Here is a 24,430-nt window from a genome sequence, read left to right as displayed (position 1 = left end):
CAGATCGGATGGGGCTTGGAGTTACCTGGTCACAGCATCACAGGGGGGCCATGACCTGGGGCTTCCACCCCACAGTGCCAGTGCAGGGCACCAGCACAGCCCCGGTACACCAGGGCAGAGAGCCCAGTACACGGGCAGGGCACCCAGCACAGGAACTACCACAGAGCAGATGGCACAGCGGGGCAGCACCAGCGCAGGCCCAGTAACCCAGAACGGAAAACCAGTACGGGGCCAGTGCAGAGCCAGTAAAGGACCAGTAAAGGGCTAGTAAAGGACCAGTAAAGGACCAGTGCAGCTGTTGATGGCGGTGCCCGCCCGCACGGGGGCGCCGGGCGCTGGCTGCGGGCCCCACCGCTGTGGCGGCGTTGCCCCTTTAAGGGCCGCGCGGCCGTACCAAAACAAAAGCGCGGCGCGGCCATTGGCTGCGGGGCGGGCACGTGCCGCACAGCTGGGGCTTCCTGCGGCCGGGGCCGCGCCGGGGCCCGACCGCGCCTCCGCTCCGGCTCCGGCTCCGACACCGACACCGACACCGGCACCGGCACCGGCACCGACACCGACACCGACACCGGCCCGCCATGGCGCACTCGGCGCCGCTCGGCCTCCTGGAGCAGGGCTGCCCCATCCAGGTGGAGCACGATCGGAAGCGGCGGCAGTTCACCGTGCGGCTCAACGGTAAGGGACGGCGCTCGGGGCTCCCCGGGACGTTACCTGCTGCCCTCTGCCCACGGTTCGGCCTCGCTGGGGGCCCCCGATTCCCGTTCCCTTCCTTTCCACCTCTCGCTGTTCCCCCCCCTTCGCCCCGCCGTTTCTCCCCCCTTTCCCCTCCCCGTTCCTCCTCCCCGTTGCTCTCCCCCTTTTTCTTCTTGTTCCCCTCTCTTTTTCCTGTTCCCACCTATTTCCCCCCGTTTCCCTGATCCCTCCTCCTCCCGTGCCGCTGTGTCCCACAGTACTTTCCCCTGTACTCTCCACCCTGCCGCGGTGTGACCCCCCCCGCACCCCCCGATACTCGTCAGAGCACCCCTGATTCCCGATGGTGCCCCCTCCTCCCCACCCTTCCTGAACCCCAAAACCTTCTCCCAGGAGATCTGGGGATCTCTGGGCTCCCTTGGTTGGGGTCGGTGTGTGGGGCCCGATGGTGGCAGGGGCAGGTTTGGGGGCACTCCCTTTGCCCCCCCCAGGAGCAGGTGCCTTTGGGTGATGTGAAGGTGCAGTGCCGGTAGGGGACGGGGCCCCTCTGGGGAGATTCCTTCGGGGAAGCCCCTCGGGCGATCCAGCACGATGGGTGCCACGGTTCTGTAGGACCAACAACACGGATCCAAGCTGCCACAACTGCCTGTGGGACCAGGGCTGTGGAGCTCTGGTGACACGGTGACCCCCAAACAGCTCTGTCACATATTGGGTGGAGTGAACAAAGACAAAAAGTAGGTGCCACTAAAATTTCTCTGTGATGCACTGATTCTTTCCCAGTCTTCATCTTAATGGTTAATTCCAGATATTGAAGATTCCAACATCTCTTCCCCATCCGTTTGTCATGCTGAGAACTACTATGGATAAAATAGGCTGCCTTGCTGCCCTGCAGAAATTGCAGGGTAGCTGCCTTTGTTTAAAAAAAAAAAAATAAAATGTGTAGTTCAGAAATCACAGGGCATGCAGGAGGCTTCGTCGATAAAACAACAGGAATAGTCTGGATTTTATTTTAGACTTCTCTTCCTCCCCCCCACCCCATTTTCATTTCAACCACTAATTACAAAGTGCAGGCTGGAGGCTCGGCAGTGGTGGAGCGAGGAAGGAGGAGATGGGTGCGGAGAAAACAATTTCACCAACTGCTTATTTCAGACTGAGATCAAACGAGGTCCCAGGTGCCAGGTCCCCACTGGCACCACCAGAGCATTGTCCCAGTTGGTGAAGTTGGTGTGTGCAGGAAATAGAGGGGACAGCCAAGGGCCAACAATTATTAGGGAAACGTAATCTTTTCTTGTGGTTTTCTGGATAAAAGCTCTGGCAGCCACACCATGGGCCAAGTAGCGTTTGGTGGCTGAGCAGGGATGAGTCGTGACTGGAGAGGGTGAACTTCAAGAGTGAGAGAATCAACTGTAGGAGTCGTGTGTGAATCAGCACAGAACCTCCTGATTCAGGAGGGGGTCATGGAGTCACAGAATCCTGGAATGGTTTGGGTTGGTTGGAAGGATCCTAAAGCTCATCTCGTTCTAGCTGTGGGCAGGACACCTTCCATGTGTCCAGACATGGACCAGGTTGCTCCAGGCCCCATCCAACTTGACCATGGCCTCACCCAGGTCAATCCCCATGATGAAGGCTGTTTTTTCTGGGAGTTCAGGGAATCTGAGCCCTTTTTTGTGAATTCAGCACTGGCCACGCAAGGCAGCCGAGCTGAGCAGCGTCCTGGTGTGACAGCAGTGTCTGTGCTGCTGGGCTGACTAACATCCATGTGGAGTGGGTGATCCATCTCTCCTCCTCCTTGTTAGGCACTTACTGTTAGCAGCCAAGCCCTGGAAGATGGTCAGGAGATAACCATCTCTGTGGGAGTGCGTGGCAGGGTGTTTATTTCCTGCACTGCTCTTTGTCGCTCCCGCTCCTGGCACGATGAGCATCAGTGGTGTGGAATGCTCCGGGAGTTTTTCCCTGCTGCATGCAGGGAGTGACAAGAAATGGGTCAGACACAGATTTTGGCATCAGTGTGACCCCCGTGTCCCTCAGAGAGCACTTTTGTCCCATGTCACTCCACTGTAGCAGAGATGAACAGCAGTTCATGGGCTCCAGGGTCAACTTTCCTGTGATGTCCTAATTTCTGCTAGATGTCAAGTGTGGATGATACCCTGGGAAAACATGGATGCACCAGGCTTGTAGACCAACCAGCCAGGCTTTGAGAGCTGGTGGTTTATGGTGGTGTGATGTTGGGTAGAAAACTTTCCATGGCAATGTCTTTCTGGAAATCCCTGGGGCAGGAGGCCTGAGACAGTGAAAGCTGCAAACTGGTTGTGAAAGTGTTTGTTTCAAGCATCATCCTGTGTTTGCCTCTGCACCCCTGTGTGACCTCGTGTCAGGACTTCCTCCTTGTGCACAAGGAAGATGAATTGCACTCGGTTTTTTGGGGGGGTTGCCCTGTCTTTCCTTTCTCTGCTGGTTCCTCCCCTCTCTCCCCTCATTGCTGCAGTAGCTCCTAAAACTCTGATAGGAACAGCTGCTCCACTTGAACACGTTCCCTTTTCCCTTGCATCCCAAAAGCAGGAACATTTAGAAGCTGAAAGTAAAGCTGATTATAACCAGACCTCACCGAGCCTCGTTATCCCTCGAGAGGAGGGCAGAAAGACGCCCAACTGGATTTGTAATGGGTTAGGATGTGACTAACAGCCTGAACCAGCCAGAAACCTCCCTGTGCAGAGACTCTCTTGGAAAACATCAATTTGTCAAAGCTAAAAGCTTCCATGGGAATCATATAGGCTGGTTTTGTCAGGAGTAGTTGGGTATTTTTTTTGATCTGAGATGAAATTTCAAAGGGATCCCCCATGCCAAAGTAGTTGGCTGGTTGGTCCAGCTGCTGGCACAGATGTTTGGGGCAGGGGAACTGCTTTTAGCAGCAGCTGCTGTGACTTCTTGATGCCCATCACACCCATAAGACTCTCCAGTCAGGAGACAGGCTCACCACATGTGTGGAGGAGCTCCAGTTCGTCAGGGATGCGCGGGATTCCTGCACATTCTGACTCCCGTTCATCCAACACTTGGGTGCAGCACACCACACTTCCCAAACCTCCCACTCCTCCCCAGCTGGGTTTGGGCAGGATCCAATGGCTGGAAGCTCCTGTTTTGCCCGCTGCTGATCTGAGTCTCAGGAGCTCCTTGTCCAGGCTCAGGTTATTGGGAAAACTGGAGCAGGTCATGCCTTGGAGCTTTCCTCTCTGATGGGGCAGATGCTTTCCAGGAGGGGGAAGGTGCCAAGTTTGCAGCAGGGAGCTAGGGATCTGTCACCAGACTTTATCAAAGACATCCCCACTCCTCCTGTGCCACAGGCACCTCCAGAGAGCTCCTAAACAGGAAACTGCTCCAAAGCAGAGCCCTCCCGCTGCCATTCCTGTGAGTGAGGCCCCTCCATGAGGGTTGTGCTGTCTCCACTCTGGCTGTTGTGCTCTGTTGTGTTTTCTCTCCGTAGTAACGTGCCAGTAGCTCCCTGGGGAGTGAGGCCAGCCCATGGCAGGCAGCGAGCTCCAGCCTGGCATGCACGAGCTCTTCGGGAGGTCTCATCCTCTCGGCTCACTCCACACGCAGCTTTTGCTTTTTTTCCCACTGTTTGGCTCAGCAGCAGAAGACCTGAGCTGCTTCCTGCCCTGCTCCTGGGAGATAGGGCTGGCATTTGCTCCCTCCCCTTGCTCCCGGGGAATGGCTTTGCAGCAGTGTCCTAAGGAGGCTGGAGCTCAGGGGCTGCTCCAAAGGCTGGAGTGCAGAAATTGGCCTTGCAGGCAGCAGCCAGGGCCCTGCCCTGGTCCTGGACACACAAAGGGGTATCGTGGGCTGGGGCCAGTGCAGGGGAACAGGGAGGAGGGACAAGGGATAGTCCTGCAGTGCTGCAGCATCCCCTCCCTGGGCAGGCGCTTTGTGTATGCCAGGAGGGGGGGTCAGCGAAGGATGAGCTGGAAGGGGGTGCCTGTGTCTTCCCTGATGCCCGACATGTCCCTTCCTCAGCTGGGGCTGGGACTGGGCTCTCTGCTTGTTCCCCAGGCTCCTGAGCCACCCAGCCTGGGCACTTGTGTCTGGCATCAGGGCTGAGCCCGCCACTGATCCTGGTGGAAACCCTCCATGGAGAGCAAGTTTAGACCTGGTCCCTTGTCCAGCTCCCAGAAGAGCTTCCCTTTGCCTGTGCCCCCTGTGACTGGAGGGAGGGACAGAGGGAGAGCAGGGCACCAGCTGTGCTGCCATTGCTGCCGTCCTGCTCCTCTCTGGCTGTGCTGATTTGCATCGACTCCACTTCCTCGCTGGTGGCCTCGAGGGGAGTGTCAGTGAGTCAAACACCATGGTCAGGCTCCTGGGGCTCTGCTGGCTGAGGCCTGGGCCTGCTGTGCCAAGGTCTGTCTGTGCAGGCTGATAAACTCCTGTCCCAGAGTCCAAGGGGGTGACACGGGCAGGAGGCTGGCAGGAGGTGGCTCTTATGCCATGTTTCAGTGGGGGTTCTGCTTGTGCCCCCTCTCTTTGAGTGGGGATTGCAACAAACTGGGGCTGGGTACTCCCAGAAGGTTCAGCACTGCTTCCAGCTCCCCCAGCTTTCCTGGGAGCAGCCCCCCATGTCCAGGGTACCACAGAGCACCAGGGCTGGCTTATTCCAAGCCATGGCTGTGACCTGCAGGGCCCACACCACACCCTGTGGCACGAGTGTCCCTGGTTTCATGTGCTGCGTCACTGAGGTGAGCATGTGTGGATGTGATCATGCACTTGGCTGAACTGGGATGTTTTTTTTGAACTGGGACCAGTTTCCAGCAGTACTGACTCTCTGTGCAGGGCTGGTTGTAAAATCCTTTGGTCTGTGTGTGTTCGTCTGTGCCCTGCTGGCACCCTGCAGCTCCTGTCCTGGCTGGGGGTTTGTGGTGCTGCCGTGGTACAGGGAATATTGAGGACAAGCCTGTCCAGGACATGTCTGAGATTCTCCAAACACTGCTTTAACCTTCTGCTTTAAAATGCATTTGTGTGTGTGATACTTCTAAACAGATCATATATTAAAAAGTGTACTTAAAGAAAAAAGATCTTTTGTTCTGTTGTCAATTTGGTTTTAAACTTCTCAAAGCTTCAGGCAGAGGCTATGGAAAGTTTTGGCCTGGGAGGAGAGTGGGGTGGAAGGGCTGGAGGGAGTGAAAGCTGCTGTTATAAGATCATTTTACAGCCTTTGGTGCTGCCAACTCTGTCCTTGCCACTCCTCAGAGCTGCCACCAAATGCTCTGTGAGGATGAGGACACCTCATGCCTCAGCCTGGGCAGGTTTCCCTCCAGCAAGACAGGTCTGTGCTGCTGGGGAAGGGCTTCACCTGCTCCCTTGCCTTTTTTTTGGGTGCCTGGATCTGCATGGAGAAACACTGCAGTTCTCCCTCTTTTCTGTCTGGGGAGACTCAAAGAGCTTGGCTTTTTGGTGAACCAGAGGCTGAGAGGGGCAGGACTGAAGCCTATAAATACTTGGGGGAATGGCAGGGAGGGAAATTATTTATGTCCACCCAAGAACAATGTTGGCACAAGAATGAGTGGGCAGAAACCAGCAGGAATAAACTCGGGCTGGAAATGTGAAGGTTTCCATCCAGTGTAGGAGAATTGAGTGTCTGCATAAAAGGAGCAGGAATAAAAGCTTGAGCTGCTTCTCCTGAAACACAAAATTCCAATGGGCTTATTTCTAGTTTCTCTGGAATACAGGGATGAGGCAAACTGGGCTGGAGTTGTCAGCTGAAATGCAGTGAAATAGAGTGTATTGAGCTCAGCTAAAGCAGATCCTGAATGCAGGTGAACTTTGCAGCCCTTCAGCCTTAAAAAAACACTGGAAGGAAGGGAAAGTTTCCATTATTTTAATTGAACTTGTCTCTTTGATTGGGATCTTGCATTTCTGAAACTCACTTTTAAGTATAGAAACCTTCTAGAAATGAAACGTTTGCTTTTGCACTGAAGGCAGAAGCTCAGGCTCTGTGGATGAAACCAGAGGGGTGTTCTGACTCTCCTCTGATTCATACATGAGCTGAAACTTCTTTTTTCCTGTAACTGAGCTGCTGTGAGAAAGGTCAGGGTGTCGAAACAGGAAGCCTGTGTGTGTGTACATGTAAATTTGTGTCCACAGCCCCCCTTGCACACCTGTGTGCACTTTCCTGTGTGTTTGTGGGATTCACCTCCCCAGCATCTTCCCCAAAACGTGTCTAGACAATGCTGCAACACCAGACCAAGGAGTCTTGAGGGGGATCAATGAGGACATCCAGGTGTCACTGAAAGCAAAGTCTCGACTCAGCACCAGAGCCATTCCCATGGGCACGAGGGATGCTGTAGCAGTCCCAAAACTGCCCATCCCCTACTGTGGGCTCTCTGGGGACATCCCAACCCTCACCCCTCTCTCCCACCCCTCAGGTTGCCATGACAAGGCCGTGCTGCTCTACGAGTACGTGGGGAAGCGGATCGTGGACTTGCAGCACACAGAGGTGCCGGACGCCTATCGAGGGAGAGGAATCGCCAAGCACCTGGCAAAGGTACGACCCCAGCCACCCAGAAGGGCAAGAGCTGTGGCTATTCCAGCTGTGGCTATCCCAGCTGTGGCTAGAGATCCTGGCTGAAGCCAGGCCCCATCATGTTGGAATTGCATGTGTGCCCTGTGGGAATCCTGCTCTGATGGGAGATGCAGTGGCTGGCAGGGCAGATGGAAATCTGGGGTCAGACATTCCTGTTTCTTGTGGCAAGAGGAGCTGGGTAAGTACCAGCAAATCCAGCCACTTGCCCAGGCTCGGCCCATTCTTCCTCTGAGCAAAAAACCCTTGTGCAGGAGCTGATGGATCACCTCACCTCAAGCTGGACCCATCCTCTCAAACCTTCACTGCTCTCATGAGCCCTTTGCCTGCCTTGGGCTGTGCAGGGAGAGCTGAGGAGCCGTGAGCACAGCAGTGCAGACTGTGGGGTGGTGCTTCGGGGTACAGCTGCTCCCTGGCCCTGTAAGCAGGGACAAAGGGGTGATGAAGGTGGCCTTCACAGGATGGACTGGGTCACCTGCAGCACACGGGGCTGGATGTGTTGAGGGTTAAACTGGGGACTCTGTGGTGAGGTGGTGCCTGTGGCAGGACAGCTGTGCTCTCCCCTCAAGCCTCTCTCTCCACCTGCCTCACACAGGGGGTACCTGAGGGCAGCCTGCTGCTTTCCCCATCTCGGTGAGTGGTACAGGATTGCCAAGGGGCTTCAGAGGGGAGCGGAGGCTGGGGGGGTGCTGGTTGTAACCCATGTGATCTCCGTTGGTTGCAGGCAGCCCTGGACTTCGTGGTGGAGGAGGACCTGAAGGCCCACCTGACGTGCTGGTACATTCAGAAATACGTCAAGGAGAACCCGCTGCCGCAGTACCTGGAACACTTGCAGCCTTAAGGCAGGACTGCTCCCACACCAGCACACCTGTCCCTGACTGTTCAACGCGGCCTTCGCTTCTCTGCAGTCTCAGGAAACCCCTTCCCACACTTGCAATTCCCATTTTTTTAAGCCTGTCCATGTGGTACGTGAGTGTGGGCAGGACCTCGTCCTCTCTGCCCACGTGTGAGCACGGCTACAGCCCCTGGGCCAGGCTGGCTCTGGGCACACAAGGTGCCCCCCAGTGCTCTTCCCAAGCCAGGGCATAGAAGAGGGTGATTTTTCCGCCAAATTCCATCACAAGGCCAGGGGATGACTTGTTCTGCACCTCATCCCCTCACCTCTGCTTGGCGACAGCTGTGAACTTGCTGGGGATGTTGGTTAGGGGTGGCCGTGGGGTACCAGCCCCCCTTTCCTCCTGGCAGCTGGGAGGATGCTGTGGATTAAGCTTTGTGGGACAGAGGGAGGTGCTGGAGGAGCCCCAGCCCTGTGTCAGGTTCATCCCCTGCTGCATCTGTTGGGCACCAAACTCTGTCCAAGCCCACATGCAATTCATACAAGAACATGTGGACCATGGTGGCACCTCAGGGGCTTTGCTGCACTGGCTGTGGAGACACTGGGATGGTGACACCTTTGAGCCTAGGGACAAGAGCCGTGTGAGGAGCGAACTTGGACTGCAGAGGCTGTGGCAGAGTCTGTGCAGAGGAAGAGATGTGGCTGAGTGTCAGATGCTGCTCTCTGGAGATGCCAGCACCTGCCCAGCTTCTGTACACAACCCTGAAGTGGCATCCCACAGGGTCATGGACTGTTATCCCTGTCTCCCTGCCCTTGGTGTGGACACAGCCTGCTCAGGAGAAGAGACCAGCCCCACAGCCAGCCCTGGCCTAAGCAGTGAGGGGACATCCCACGGCACCAGGGTGGTTTCCTGCAGCTGAAGAGGAAGGCTCCCCCCTATCTCCCTCTTCTCCATCTCTGCATCCTTGTCAGTGCCCCAGATCAGCCCCATCATCACATCCCAAGAGCAGCAGGGTAAGGGAGCAACAGGGTAAGGCCTCCAGGACCTGCTCCTGGCCCATCTCCAGGGTTCAGTGTTAGAGGCACCTGTGTCCATGTGGATTCCAATGGCTTCTCCTTACAGCCTTTGGAAAGAAGCCCTGGCTCAACAGCATTACCTGTCTGCTCAGTGGCCTCCTCACAGCTCCAAGCTCAGGGCACTGGCAGCATCATAGGGACCTTGGCCAGCAGCAGAAACACCCTCATTTCATGCTCTTACCTCCATGGATGATGATTCTGTAGCACAACCCAGGATTGCCACACTCACATGTAGAGGTAACACCATGATGGTGTTACTGCCTGGTTCCACCTTGCTGCCTGTCCTGCCTTGCCTGGGTTTTCCGGGGCCTGAGCTACACCCCAGAGCATCTCACACTGAGCTCTCAGGACTTTGTAGTGTCCCAGGGCAGGGCTGTGGTGAGGGAGATGATGCTTTCAACACCCCCAGCCCTGAGCAGCTGCTGAGGGCTGCAGCCAGGCAGGAAATGGAGAGTCTCTCACCTGGAGGCCAAATCCAGACCTTGCTTAGCTCAGCAGGGACTAAAGTTTACAATCTGTGCCACGGAGTGACAGAAGCCCCAGCTGAAAGGCAGCTCAGCCCTCTCCCAGAGCCCAGCATGAAGTCCATGGCGGAAAAGGTAAAAACTCCTACAATCTTCTCTCCTGGTTGGGATGGCCAGAGATGGAGACCCTGTGCCAGGATTTCAGCCTGAGCTGTCCCTGGCCACTGGCTCGAGATGAACCCTTGCTGCCTGCCCGTGCTTTTGGGCTGCCCATCACCAGCATAATGCAGCCCTCTCAGGCTTCCAAACTCCATCCCTGCCCTGCACACTGCAGGCTGTGAGACCCCTGCCTGTGCCCACCACCTGTGCCAGGGGGCCAGAGCCACCTCTGCCTTGGGCTGCTCAGGAAAGGCCTCGAGCTCAGCCCTGCTTCTGCTTCATTTCTGCCCTCTTGCTGCTTATTTCAGCCAGGCTGTGACCTTTAGGGTGGCTTTGAGGGCCTGGGAAGGGGTTGCAGGTAACAAACTGAAGGGGCTCAAGAAGAAATGTGGGCTGCTAAATGTTCTTCTTTAACATGCAAAACACACTTCAATGTATAGTTACAGGAGCAAGGCTGGCTCTGGTACTGCTGTGATGACCGAACCATCCCTGCTCTTGATTCCAAGGTGAATGTTGAACCGTTTTCTCCCCTGGAAGCCACGATCACACACTTGTGTCTTTGCCACAGCAGGGCTAGGTGCTTGGGAGTGATGTTTGAGCCCAGTGCTGCGAGCCTCTGTCCTGGTTTTGTGCTCATTTCCACTGTGTGCAGTCTCCAGAAGCTCCCTGTTGTGTCAGCTCGCTGGAGGGAGTGCTGTGCTTACTGTCTGGGCAGTGTCCCAGCGTCCACGCCTGGCTCTGGAGTCCCTCGTGCTGCTCTGGCAGGAACCTTGTGCTTCCCGGCGCTGGATCACCCGTGGCAATCACTGCCTTAAATCAGGCACAGCACACGGTTTTGCTGCTGCTTCCCTTCGAGGTGCTACAACCCCCCCAGCGTCTGACCCGACAGAGACGTGTGCCAGTGTATGTGCCAACCATTTCTCCGCTGTATCCATGCTCTGTCCCAGCCTGCCCTCCTCCTCGATGCCAGTGAATAGCAATACCCACAGGTCACCAGCAATGCCGCAGTCCACGGTGCTCCTGTGACCCTGCATGGCCAGGTGGGACCTGGCTCGGGGTCCCTCAGTGCTGGGTACCCCTTCCCTGCCTTCCCACCAGCTGCCTTTTCCCAGCTGGTCTCTGCAGAAAGGAGCTTTGAGACCTGTGCTGCCCCTTGGTGCTGATTAAGCCTGGAGGAGTTTGGGATCTTGGACTCTCCCTGGGCAACAGGAGTGTGGAAGTGGTTTGGTTGAATACTGAGCTCCCCAAATCCATTTGAACTACAGACCTTTGGTGGGTGGGGAAATGCAGGTGGCTGTCAAACCTGCTTCCACAGCCCCCAACTTGAAACACCCCCTCCCTCATCCGCTCTCCAGCATTGTCTTCCTCTGTCCAAGGTTTCCGTTCTGTTGGATTCGGTGGTTACGATGTGCCTTTCCTTCTCAGGACCTGTTACAAACGACCTTTCTGCTCTTGTTTATGTTTAACATTTATCTTGATCCCTCCCTCTGTCATACTATAAAACATGAACATAATGCATGGAATACAATACAATAAAATTGTGGCTTAACTGAGCTGCAGTGGCTGTGCTGCGCTGAGGGGACCACATGGTCCCATTGCAAATGAACAGTAGGTAAGGGGTGAAATTATTGTATTTTATTTGAGGTCACAGGGCTGGCTGACCTTGTGGTGACTGTGCAGAGCTCAGGGTGAGCAGGATCACAACTGGTTCCTCTCCTTTGCCAGGTGATCCAGCCCTGCTCACCTTCATCATTCCTCCTTGGCATTTCAGGCCAGTCTTTGGGAGTTGTCCTGCAAATGAGCAGACACTCAGTGTTCATGCCCACTGTTTTAAGATGGGCATGAAAATATTTAAATATCTAGCTGCTGTGCTTGTCCAGAGCAGGGTGGGCAGGCAGGTGACTCAAAGAGACACAAGGCACTTCCCTCCCTGAGCCAGCCCTCCTCAGGCCTGGGAGCACAGCCCGAGCACTCAGCACTCAGGATCCCAGCAGGACATTTGTGTCACTTCCCAATGCTGTGTGAGGGCTACAGAGGTTGAGGCCAGAGTTTGGATAACTAAAACTGCCGGGAAGGGTGGTGTGGAGAGCAGTTATGATTTGATCCAGTGTGACAAGCGGCCCCTGGGCTGCAGCTCGAGCGGGCAGGAGCGTGGGGTTTGCAGCTCCCGAGGGACAGCACAAGCGGTTGGGATCTGTAGCTGGGCTGTTGCTGGTTAACACACTCTGTTTACATTCCACATTCCAGACGGTCCATGCTCCGGCCTGTCCCAGCAATGCTGCACGTTCTGCCGGGCTGGGCACGCTTCCCAAACACCTCCTTGTCCCTGGAAATGCAGCCTTTATCTCCCCCAAAACAAATGTCCCCCAAAATACAGCTGAGAGAGCAGCGGTGTGGGAGGGCCCTGTAGGCTGGAAGAGGAGCCTCGGGATGCCAGGGAAGGTGGAGGCAGCCGGGGTTTGTTCTCTTCAGTCACATTACATCACTTGGGAATAATTTTGTCAAAAACGTGCGCTGTCAGGCTTGGAGGAGGGCTTCAGGAAAGGGGGGACTGCGGAGCACGGAGCTGCTGTTTGCTATGGGAAAACTTAAAATTCCTGAGAAAAAAGCTCCTCTTCTGGGAGGAATCCGACCGGGAGCAAGAGGGGGCCCTGCAGAGGCTCAAGGATCCTGGAGATAACCATCCAAGCACTGTGGCACAGGTCGCCCACAAAACCTTCACCACTGACTTCTGATGGATCCACAAGGGCTGGGAAACCTCTGGCAAGCCCACACTGCAATTCTAAAGAAGCGTTTGGTTATAAACTTGATATGGACTTGATGATCTTGAGGTCTTTTCCTAAGTCATTCTATGATTTATGCCTCCTCAGAGATGCAGCAAGGGAGCCTCCCCATTCACTGCCCCTCTTTCGAGATTGATGAAGGGGGCAAAATTCACCCCAAAACCGCCCAGCCTCTCCTCCCAGGGAGGCGCTGCACAAGGGGATCCTCCATCCCTAGTCCACTGCAGGGAAGGAACCTCCCGGGTTTTTTGGATCACGAACACGAGGCGATGCTGAGGCTGCTGAGCGATACCGACCCTCGGCAGCCGCATCCCTTCATGGCGGGGACGCGGGGCAGGCCGGGACTCGCCACCGCGCTCCTCCCACCGGGTGGAAGATCCCGGGCGGCGGGGCCGAGCTGAGCCGAGCCCCGCGGGGCTGCTCTGCCACCGGTACGGGGCTGTGGCCGGGAGTCCCACTGAGGTCCCACTGAGGTCTCACCGCGGTGCCCACCTGGCCCCACCGCCCCCGCCCAAAGGACTACACACCCCAGGGACCCTCGCGGCCGTGCGGCGGCGCGGGGCGCTGTGGGACTTGTAGTCCTTTCGCGGTCCCAGCCCCGCCCCGAGGAGCGGCCGCTGCCGCCCCCGCGCACTACATCTTCCGTCGGGCATCGCGGCGCGCCCGCGGGCCGCCGGCGGAGACATTTGCGAGGCGAGTGTCTCCAAGATGGCGGCGTGGGGAAGGAGGCGCGCGGGCCCCGGCGGCACCAACAGCGGTGGCGGCCGGGACAGGTGAGGGGCGGCCGGGCTGGGGCGAGGGATGGCGGGGACGGCGGGGCTGCACCACCCGCGGTGGTCCGGCGACCCTGCGGCAAGGGTGGGGGCTCCGCGAGGGGAGCGTGGCCGGGCGGGCGGGCGCGGGACGCGGAGGGGCCGGGGGCGTTCGGCGGGGCCGGGCCCGGGGAAGGTCAGCGCGGCCCGCGGCGTGTCGGGGGCAGCGCTACCCGCGGCGGGGTGCGGCGCTGGGGGCCGGGTGGAGGAAGGGCCGGCCCCGAGAGGCTCCTTCCGTCCACGGCTATTTTTAAAGGCGGGGAGGGAGCGGCGAGTCCTCCAGGGTGACCTCCTTCTGCCGGGGCCGCGGCGGGCAGGGAGCTCGGTACCGTGCTCCGGCCTCTGACAGGGTGGAGGAGAGTCCAGCACAGGCTGGAAATACCCACGGAGCAGCCGTGGAAGTTTGGGAATCGCAACTTTAAAATGGGGAAAAAGAGATAGAGGGAAATCTTACAGAATCAATTAGGCTCGAAAGATCTGAGATCATCGAGTCCAACCTGTGACCGATCCCCACCCCGTCATCCAGACCAGAGCACTGAGTGCCACCCAGTCTTTCCTTAAACACCTCCAGGGACGGTGACTCTGCCACCTTCCAGAGCAGCCCATTCCAGTATTTAATCACCCTTTTTGTGAAGAAATTCTTACAACTGTCCGACCTAAATGTTCTCCACCTGCTTAAAATGTCTGGGTTTATCCCGCATTTCCTGACGTTGGCATTTTTCTGTTCTGCCCCAGGGCTGACTGATGTAACTGGCAGCTGCTGAAAGCTGCTGCGGTGTTTTATGAGTTTTCCTTTGCTCTGCCGCCTCGCCTCGAAACTCTGATATCCCTCTTAATTAGAAACTCTGATATCCCTCTTAATCTGTGTTGTGGCTTTTGCTTCACTTTGTTCCTTGCTGTGATCCAACAGTGTTTGCTTTGATGCTGTTGGATCTACACGGCCAAGGAGAGCCACTAGTAGCCCTGAAAATTCTGGCGCGAATGTGAATTGCAGGAATGCTGCCTGTGTTCAGAGAATTCAAAAGTAATTGAACTGGAAGGGCCAGTGGAATTCCTGCATCAGCGTGGCTTAAATAAACAACTAAGAATACCACAGTGGTAAAACTGTCTGCATCCAGTGCTGGCACTGCCCCAGCATGGGAGGTGTGGAGTTTTCATGTGGTTTTTTCATGTGGCAGACGTGTCCTCCCAGCAGAAGGGAAGAAACAGAATATGAAAAAGAACACTTAATAACTTCAGTTATTCTTCCAGGGTGAAAATTGATGCAGACTTAAAAAGTGAGTTGTTACTGTGTAGCTTCATCTGTGACCTGTACAATAATCTAATCGTTGTTTGAGGTGATCTTTTTTCAAAGCTGTGATTGCTCTTGATCTTATGATCAAAAATACTCCTAAACACAAGTCACTCCATGAACCTGCTGCATGTAGTATTTTTCCTCTGCCAGTGAGAAGTGTACGGAAGAGAACAGAACAGCAGATCCTCCCCTGAGCAGCATTTCACAATCTCCATCAAAAGCTGGTGGTTCTTTAGGTGTCACCCTGTACAAATGTGACAGAGGAGGATAATCCCAAAAGGTGTTGGGTGATGTCAGCGAGGTGCTGCTGCTTCTTAGCAGTTGCAGAGCAGGAGATGTGGATGACTGGGCCTCAGCCTCTCCATCAGTGGCTGATCCCAAACCACACCTGCCCGTCTTGTTCGGCTGCTGCAGCACCGGTTGTGCAAAGGCAGTGCTGACAGACCTGATGTCATCACATGATGACATGTGTTTTTTTATAGGCTGAATACAGTTTTCTTACTCTGGGCAGGATTCTTGTCCAAAGACACATTCCTTTGAACTGAATATGCTGATCCAGTTTTCCTGGTAACTGAGCTGCTTCAAGGAGTGTTTGTAGTTGTCAGCCAGCCGCTCTGAAAGGCATCTGTGTGTCGGAGGTGGTGTGAGGAGACTCAGTACTGAATAAAATCCTGTCTGCTATGAGACTAGAACAGCTTTCATTAAAAAAAAAAAAAAAAAAAGACCAGCATATCTGTGGAGACTGAGTCCCTTCATAAGTAACTTTATTGATACAGAGAAAGGTATAATCGGTTAAAAAGTGCTTTCCTTGCTAGGAGTGAATGTAAGGACATTAATTTCAAAGGATATTGAATGTGAACTCCAGCTGGCTCTGGTGGTAAAATAATAATGTTAAACAAAATAACCAAAAACACTGAAGGGAGCCAACTAAATATTTGTTTTTCTTCATTCTGGATAGACTCTTTAATGGAGCTTGTCTAAAGGGAATTGTTAATCTGTAGACCAAAACAACTTTTTCATACAGAACAGACACTGGTTTGTACTGGGTGTTTTTGTATAAAAGGCAGCCTGGTGCCCGCCAGAGCAGTGGACAGCATGTCGTTTGTTCCCCTGGGAGATGTTCTGACAAACTCTGGAAAGAACAGCTTTCAATGTCATCACCACTGCCTGCACTGGTTCCTCTGTGCCCTCACAGAGCTCTCCTTTCGCTACCTGCACTGCTCAGATTTCTGGTACTCTGCTTGCAGCAATGATTGACCTATTTCCATCAGCCTGGCTAATCATTAGTTGATTTAAAATTGACACCTCCTTGTTGTCTGGGAGCTGGATTTGTTGTTATGGTCTGGTGATGTTTTCCTTAGAGTTCAGAGAATGTTGTTGTCCCTCCCTGAGGCTGCTTGAAGAGCTTCCCAATGTTCTCCTGTCCTTTTTCCTATTTGAATTTAAGGTGCATCTTTTGAATGAAAGTCTTGCTTTATTGCCCTGCATTTCCTGTTCTTCTTCTGCTTGAATGCCCTTCTTAAAGCCCCAGGCCTGACAGCCCTGGCTGAGGACCTGAGCCTGATAGATGGTGAGGACATTCAGCAGAGAAGCAATTCTCCAGGTGTTTAGGGTGGGATGTGTTTGTGCTTTCTTTGCACCTGAGTGTCCTGAGTAGAAACATACACTGGGGAATATGACTGGGAGGTGGAATATTTCCACTGAGAATTAAAGCCAGGCCACAGTTCGTTCCTTAATCTTGAAATTAAATTAAATTTCAGGAAGGATTTATGTTGGAGGGAGGGAAGTTTAGTGTTTGAATTTGTCATGCCTTGACTCTGTTGACTTCCTCCAGCTTGGCTGAGATGCTAACAATGCTCCCAGACATGCTCTGGCCGTCTGTAGTGTCCTTTTTCTGAGATCCTGCACAGCCAGCACGAAACCCCTCTTGCACTGCTGAGCTGGACTGTGTGTGCTGCTTGTGACAGGTGTTATCACACTGCTGCAAGCCTCTCCTTTCTAATTTTTTTAACTACTAATCCAACTGCTCTTCATTTTCAGTTAATCTGATTGTTTGTTGCTCTGAGCAAAACTCTTGCCCAGGAATATTCTTTTTAAAAAAAAAAAAAAAAACTTTAACAAAATTTGACCTACATGTTATGGGAGGGGCTTTAAAAGAACTTTTATTTTTGCCCTGAACTGTACCTGAACTTTGTGCAGCTTAAGATTGTTTCCAAGTGTGATTTTGAGCATTTTGCAGAACTGAGATAGTTGGATGACTTGAAACACTCACCAAAAGTCTGTCTGGCAGGTGCCATTAGGTTGAGGGCAAAAACCTCAGGAGGCTCAGTCATTCTCCCCTGCAGCTGGGCAGTGGTAGGAGGATGCTGAGGGTTCTCCCAGGATGTTTTCACCTGCCTTGTTCTCAGTGCTCTGTTCCTTTGTTTCTGCTTTTGCCACTTGGCACCTGGCAAAACTGAAGGTCTTTTGACATGGAGTGATACTGTGCCTCCTCTTTGGAATGTTATTTATTTCTTCATCTATAAAGACTATCCAATTGAAATTTCCCTTTACCAGGCAGGCTGCTGTTTTCAGGAGCCTGCTTCCAAGGTGGAGGCAGAGAGGTGGAGCTGCTCTGAGGACTGGAACTTTGGAAGAGATTCTTCTCTGTGAGGGTGCTGAGACCCTGGCACAGGTAGCCCAGAGAAGCTGTGGCTGCCCCATCCCTGGAAGTGTTCAAGCCAGGTTGAACGGGGCTTGGAGCAACCTGGGGTAGTGGAAGGTGTCCCTGCCCATGGCAGGGGGTTGGAACTGGATGGGCTTTGAGGTCCCTTCCAACCCAAACCATTTCAGGATTTGATGAACTGCTGGAGCTGCTATTGTTCAGCAGCTGCAGCACCCCTCTCCTGGTGCTCTCCCATATTCCCATGTTAGGAAGACAATCCAAATGTAATTTGAAGCTTGCTCTATAGCTAACACAGACACTTCTGCCCCTCCTGCTGCTGTAGCTCTGTTAACAATGGATTCATTTTTATAACTTTGGCAATACCAAAATTTGACATCGTTGAGTTTTAAGTGATTTACATCTTGCTGTACTGAATAGCTGAGAGTTCTGTCACATTCCCCCCCTCCAGGCATTCATTTAGCACCAGGAAAGAGACACTAAAATTTCTCAAATATAGAATGCCTGAAGCTGCAATAGAACAAATATTTGGATATAAGGCCTAGAACTATTCCTGCAGAACAGCTGTACAACTTTTTAACTGTGCCCTCCTATTTGGAGTGGGGAGACAGGTCCTGGAAAATCATTTGATTGAATAATACTAACAACTGCTTTTAGGCTCTGATCTGTCTAGTAAACAGCCTGTCAGGCTTCTGAACACCTGGCAGCATTTTATGTCTTCTGGCATTAGGTGCTCTCTGGTTATTTACTATTCTTTTAAGTAAAATGGAGTTTATATAAAATCCCCACACTTGATAAGTGGTGGATGCCAGCTCAGAATTGCTTGCACAGCTCTGCACTTGTGTTTGTCGTGGCCGGGGGGTGGGTGACAAGCTCCAAAAGGCAAACTCCATGGCTTCCAGTGTTTTGAGCAAATCCAGTTGCTTTGACTGGATTTGTTCATGTGCAGCTGCTGTGTTCAATTGAAAGGCTGTGTCAGGAGAGTTGCCTCTGTGAAGTGCTCAGCTGAAACCTCCTCAAGCCCACGTATCTCATCTGTGTCTCTTTCTATATAATCTGAAATCTGAACAGTTTTCAGCTTTCCATGCTCCAGGGGCAGCCAGTTGTTATGTGGAAATAATAACATAACCTCGCTTTGTGCAGAAACGGAAATTTGCTGCCTGCCTTGTTGACTCTTCATGTGTCCTATTTGAGCAGATATCTTTTCATTTGTCATTTTTGGATTGGCTGTTTTGCCATTTGCAGCTTCAGCACTGTGATACAGATTTATTCTGATTTTAGAGGACTCATTTGGAGAAACAGCACAGTCGGGGGGCAGACTTTTTCAGGGACGAAGCCTTTGTGCAGTTCAATTCCCAATGATTTTTTTTTTTTTTGTCAGCAGAACATACTTTAAATTCTGCTTGTTTTGGCATAAGAGGACTGTGCTTTTTTTTGACTTTATTGTTATAAAGTCCCAGAGCCTGGCAAGCTAAAAAATTCCAGAGGAGATGGACAGTGCTGCCTCTGGCCAGTCTGTTGGATTCCTGCTGACAGGTGGCTGTTTGTGGTGTGGCTCTGCTTGTGCAATGATGGTGAAAGGAAAAAAGGGGTGTTCAGAGGGAAGAACAGGCAAGATCTGAGCAAGGAGAAATGAGGCTGTTTGTTAGTGCCACCTGTCCTGGTGCTGAGCCTGGAGAAATCCCATGTAATGTAGATACTGAATTCATAGAGTTAGAAGCTCAGTTCCCATGGCTCTTGTACAGGCAGGGAAGGAATGGGCTCACTTCCCCCATGCTTTCCCAGTGATGACAGGGAGATCTGGAATGACAACAACTGTGCTGTTCCTAAGCCTCTGGGAAGTTCTTAGTTGAATTCAGATTCTGCCTCTCTATTTTGCAGACCCATCTGCATGCTCCCAGGTATTACAAAACACTGACAGTGCTCCTTGGGAAGAAATATTAATTTTGTCTGGAGGGTTGTGTTAGCACTGGGTTGGCTCCCAGCTTGAAAATGCCTTTCAGCAATAGCTTTTCCATGAAGTCATTATGCCCTAGCAAGTGGTTTCACATAGTCATGGTTGGTGGTGTGCAGAGTTACCTTAAGCCTCTGTATGTCTTTTGCAATGAAACTGGAATTTTTGATTTGGAAGAAGCTGCACGTGGAGCAGCTGTTATGAAGGAAAAGAATCCTTGGCAAAAACCATGAGCAGCTGTGTCCTTCGTGTCAGTAACACCTGCTTAACCAGTTTCTTGTTAGAAACTCCTTATATAGGTCCTGTCCTTAAATTTTTTTTTCTCTAAATACCTCTCAATTCACTGCAGAATGTCAGAGCCCACTACATCCTGTGCTGAAAGGGTTAATGGTAATTTTCCAAACAATGTCTGACAGGCTCATTACCCTGAAGAAACCCCTGGCATACACGGAATTCAGGTGGATTTTTATTTTTTTTCTACCCATGGACAGACCAAGGGGGAAATGCACTGCAAGGAACTCAATAACTGCATTGTAAGTTGAGTTTTCCTTGTAGGTTAAATAAATTCCAGCTGGACTTTTAATGAAACTGCTTATTACTCTGCTTTGGGAGAGGGTGGTGCCTCTCAGGTCCTGCTGGTTGATGTTTGCTGCTGTTACAAACATGTCTGCTACGTCTGCAACAGCTTGTAATTTAACAATATTCTCGATTACAGCTGGCCACTGCTCAATCCCCTTTGCAGCCTGAGTGGAGCTGCACATTAAGGATAATGTTTGGCAACAGCAGCTTGTGAATGTGTATTTTTCTCCCTTATTTTCCAGTGCATGCACATAAGTACCACCGTACTAATGGAGCAAAAAGTGCTCATTCTGTTCTCCACATCAGCAGTGTGTTCCTGCCGATATCACGGGGGTCTAAATGTTGTTGGGATGAGGCTGTTTTGTCTGCTGTGATTAGGTCAGATGTGTGTGATTTGTTCTCCTTCTGCTAAAGGAATCTGCTAGATATTTTTATCCTTGCGAGGCCACGTGCTCAGTTTTGCTCTGGTTAAGCACAAGTATGTCAGAAATGTTCATTTCTGCTTAGAAGGGAGGATTTTGCCTGGTTCTGATGGATAGGTTTTTACCCTTTCTCAGAGCAGGTAAATAGTCATAATCCTATTTCTTAGCAGTCTGTACATGAATGTAGCTGCAGATAGAAGGTGATGTGGTGAAGAGGGTGGAGGGAAGGTGGAAATTGATGTGACACTAGGTAGCTGAAAGCTGCTGCTCCAGTACAAATTCCCTGCATCCCCTGAGTGGGAATGTGCTCCCAGGTGAAGTGAGCAGCTCTTTCTTCACTGCTTAAGCCTGCGTGGGTTAAAAACGTATTCGTGTCTTGCTTTGCTGCATCCCACTTCAGGAGAGGGAGTGAACCGTTCTGCTGCAAGCTGAATGCTCTGCTACCTTCTTCACCTTCCCTTTCAGCAACGTTCCATGGCCATCCTTGTTGGATTTACTAGGCTGTGTTTATTATGGAGGACTAAATAGCAAGCTGCATCAGAAAGCAAATGTATTCATCTGGAGATGCTACCTCTCTCAAAACCTCCCAGTGCAGCTTGTCCTCCTGATAAATGAGCTGCTTGTCTTGGTTTCTCTGAAAGCTCCTGAAGTTCGTATGGTTTGTTCAGTGATGTGTTGTGGTCACTAAGGTGTGAGTGACACTTCTGCTCTCTCCAAAGAAACTGCTTGGGTATCAGTGTGAGGAACCATTTCAGGACTGTTAAATGACCCTAGTTCTCAAATTGTTCTAGATCCTCCAAGTTAGGAAGAGGTAAGAAAAATATGTTGCCTTATTTTGGGATGAATTATTGTACAGCAGGAGAAATCAGCTGATGTGAAATGAAGCTTGTGTTGAAAAGCTGCTGGTTGTGAAACAGAGGCAGTGACCTTGAGGGGCTGCCCTCACTTGGGGCACTTCTCTCCCAGCCGGGTGGGTGAACAGCCTGTCCTTCAGCCCTGTAGTTTTAATTCTTCATTTCCCCTCACCAGGGTGACCTTGTCCTCCACGGACTGTTACATTGTGCACGAGATCTACAACGGGGAGAACGCTCAGGACCAGTTTGAGTACGAGCTGGAGCAGGCACTGGAAGCGCAGTACAAGTACATCGTGATCGAGCCCACGCGCATCGGGGACGAGACGGCGCGCTGGATCACCGTGGGGAACTGCCTGCACAAGACCGCTGTGCTGGCGGGCACCACCTGCCTCTTCACCCCCCTGGCACTGCCAGTCGATTATTCTCACTACATCTCCCTGCCCGCTGGAGTGCTGAGCGTGGCTTGCTGCACCCTCTACGGGATCTCTTGGCAGTTTGATCCCTGTTGCAAGTACCAGGTCGAGTACGATGCCTATAAACTTTCGCGCCTGCCCCTGCATACGCTCACCTCGTCCACTCCTGTGGTGCTGGTGAGGAAGGACGACCTGCACAGAAAGAGACTGCACAACACAATAGCACTCGCTGCCCTGGTGTACTGTGTAAAGAAGATCTATGAACTCTATGCTGTATGACTTCAGCAGGGAAGAGAGAAACCCACAAAGACAAGTGTATTAAGACTCCCACAGTAACATTTTGTTTTTCCTCTTTGAGAAGCGGTGGAGACTGGCAAGGATTTGGTTTAATAGAGCTGTTATTTTTCAAATAACACATCACTGGTGCACCAAGGTTTTTCAGTTCTTTGTTACACTTGAGATGTGGATGTGTGGTGACTTGAGATCCGTATGTTAGGCCAGGGGAGTCCAATCCAGCAGCAGAATGTCGATGAAAGAAAGCAATAGAAAGAAGGGGTGTGAGAGCTGCTTTTTTTCTTTTTTTTTCTTTTTTTTTTTTTTTTTTGGAAACATTTAAGTATATTGTTTAATTGTATTACACAGAACCAGCCAGAAGTTATCATTGACCATTAAAGGATGAGAATTTCAAATGCTTTTGCTCTCGTCACTGTTATCATAGTCCCCTTTGCTGGTGTGGTTCCAGGGGGTCGAGGCTTTAGACCTGCTCACACACACACCTGACACTCCTCTTGTCCAGTGCATGTGGCAGCAGCATCTGTGTTACAGCAGGCATCTGCTGAAGGAATAGCTGCAGGGTGTCACTTCCCTCTTGCTTGGTTAGTTGTGTTTCTTGGAAGAGGTTTTACCAACTTATACCTTTTTGGTAATTGCTAAACATTGATGGATGGGGATAAAGGTGTCCCAGTCCTCTGCTGCCCTGCACCTCCAACCATGACTCCTCTGCACGACAGAGATATCACTCTAACTTTCCAGCTACATTCTGCTCAGTTCTTGTATGAGTTCTTCCTAAGGTGGATACATCTCCTCTTAAAATGCCTTGAGCCACTTGCAGGGCTGGGGGCTGCCAAGGTGGGGGTCCACCTGTCCTACCTTTGTGCTGTGCCCTGACCACACAATTCCACTGCTTTTGCCTGGAACACAGGAGCTGCCTGCTCCTGCTGCAAGGTATCCATGTGACTGCATCTTGTAACTGTGTTACCTGAAATTTTAGAATTCAGTCCTATAAATCATATTTTAGCTTTAAACTCAAAATCTTGTTCTTAGAATGGGAAGCATTTACTGTTCTGTGAGATCTGCCAGTTACTTTTAAAAGATAGGGGCTTGCTGTCTATAATCTCCTCCCACCACATGGAGAATAGGTGTGGCTGGCGTTGGCAGGGCCAGCTTGGCACAGCTTCAGGTGTTACATTGGGAATAGGAGAGCAAAGGCCTGCAGTGAGAGCTGCTTGTGCACTGCGTACTCCCTGCTCCAGTGGGAGTGGCAGCCTGACCTTCACAGCTGAAACACTAACCTTGGCAGGGGTCAGACCCCAAATTCTGCCCTTCTGTCTTTATCTCTCCAAACTGCCATAGCAGGCACCAAGGACTCCCCCTGTCCTCGCCTCCATGGGCTGTTCTGACCACGGTTCTCACTTGTGCTTCTCTGCTTGGGCAGTTTTTTGTGCGAGCAGGACACACAGCATTGGGCAAACTGGGTTTGCTGGGTGTTCTCAGCCCTCAGCAGCAGCACAGGCAGCTGTACCTGAGTGGGCTGGAGGAACTCCAGTGGCAGTGAGACATTTCTGGGTGGCAACAGCCCTTAGTACAGTGGCTGAGCTCTCTCCCTCCAAGGTTAAAAGAAGCTGGGATCCAGAGCGTCTATTTATAGCAACAATGTACAGTTGCCTTGGCAGAGAGGAGGCAAAGAAGTGCAACTACTTCATCTTTCAGTGGTTAGGCCAGGCTGGGCAGGCTGCCCTTTCACCCTGACGTGTGTTTCCAAACCCTGCTGGATGGATTTGAAGCCAGTGACATATCTGCCATAGCTAATACTGCTTATTGCTGCAGAAAGCCCTGAAATACCTTTGTGCTGGCCACACCAAAGGTCTTCCTGCTGTTTTTTTCACTCAATGCAGAATAATTCTCAGGGCTGTTAGTTCCTTTTCTGCACCAAACCTCTGCGGTCCTGGGTCCTTTTTATGTTAAGCTTCCCCTCATCTGGAATGATCACTATGGCAGATTCCCTAAATGCATGGCTGGCATCAGAGACTTGAGTTAAAAATTAGCAAGTTTCCTGGGGTCTCCCATTGCAGGAGGAAAGGTGAAAAGTCAGCTTAGCTGTCACAATGGGTAGGTCTGATTTAAAAACACACCTGATTTCCAAGGAATCTCAGTGATAATGTAGCTAAAATGCTTTTTAACATTCTAGTTGTTAGTCAGGGCTGTAACTGTGCAAGGTGACCTGGGAGAATGAGAGGGGTCTTGAGGGGTATTTTAGTGCATGGTGAAATGGTAAAACAACTTCCAAAAATTCTCTTCCATGTGGAGTGGTGCTGTATTTGCTCTCCACTGTGCCAGTAGCTGGGAACCAACAGTGGATGGGGACAAACCTCCCTTCAGAAGCCCCCACACATTGCTGTCCACCCTGCCCATTGTGGACATGCTCTGGAGTGTCCAACATTCCCCTACTCATAGAGAGGGAATTTATTTCCAAAGGGAACGTGTCCATTCTCAGCAACCTCTGCCTTGGAGTTGTAGTTCCTACAGTAACTCCCCAAACATAATTTTCCCTCAGGCCTGATGTATTTCACCCTCAGTGCCCTGGATGGGAA

At 52.1% G+C, this 24,430-nt stretch overlaps 2 protein-coding genes across 2 annotated transcripts; both read left to right on the top strand.

Annotated features, from left to right (window-relative positions):
- The first annotated feature begins 439 nt into the window (after window positions 1–439).
- Window positions 440–11,340, top strand: NATD1 (N-acetyltransferase domain containing 1). Its single transcript, XM_069029913.1, has 3 exons — window positions 440–672; window positions 7,098–7,216; window positions 7,977–11,340. Exons 1-3 carry the CDS (start codon window positions 576–578, stop codon window positions 8,091–8,093), a joined length of 333 nt encoding a protein of 110 aa, XP_068886014.1. The 5' UTR covers window positions 440–575; the 3' UTR covers window positions 8,094–11,340.
- A 1,879-nt stretch (window positions 11,341–13,219) lies between these two features.
- Window positions 13,220–22,249, top strand: TMEM11 (transmembrane protein 11). The gene is made up of 2 exons (XM_069030394.1): window positions 13,220–13,343; window positions 21,323–22,249. Exons 1-2 carry the CDS (start codon window positions 13,279–13,281, stop codon window positions 21,837–21,839), a joined length of 582 nt encoding a protein of 193 aa, XP_068886495.1. The 5' UTR covers window positions 13,220–13,278; the 3' UTR covers window positions 21,840–22,249.
- The last annotated feature ends 2,181 nt before the right edge of the window (window positions 22,250–24,430 follow it).

The sequence above is a fragment of the Aphelocoma coerulescens genome, chromosome 14 (assembly GCF_041296385.1).
Source record: "Aphelocoma coerulescens isolate FSJ_1873_10779 chromosome 14, UR_Acoe_1.0, whole genome shotgun sequence".
In the NCBI taxonomy this organism is placed as follows: domain Eukaryota; kingdom Metazoa; phylum Chordata; class Aves; order Passeriformes; family Corvidae; genus Aphelocoma; species Aphelocoma coerulescens.
This window is presented reverse-complemented; position numbering and strand designations above follow the sequence as displayed.

What these genes read in the sequence shown, in the direction of transcription:
- NATD1 (XM_069029913.1), top strand. Translation starts at nt 576, where the DNA reads ATGGCGCACTCGGCGCCGCTCGGCCTCCTGGAGCAGGGCTGCCCCATC. An exon ending in GTTCACCGTGCGGCTCAACG is followed by an intron (nt 673 to 7,097) that starts GTAAGGGACGGC and finishes CCCACCCCTCAG; the next exon opens with GTTGCCATGACAAGGCCGTG. An exon ending in TCGCCAAGCACCTGGCAAAG is followed by an intron (nt 7,217 to 7,976) that starts GTACGACCCCAG and finishes CGTTGGTTGCAG; the next exon opens with GCAGCCCTGGACTTCGTGGT.
- TMEM11 (XM_069030394.1), top strand. Translation starts at nt 13,279, where the DNA reads ATGGCGGCGTGGGGAAGGAGGCGCGCGGGCCCCGGCGGCACCAACAGC. An exon ending in AGCGGTGGCGGCCGGGACAG is followed by an intron (nt 13,344 to 21,322) that starts GTGAGGGGCGGC and finishes TCCCCTCACCAG; the next exon opens with GGTGACCTTGTCCTCCACGG.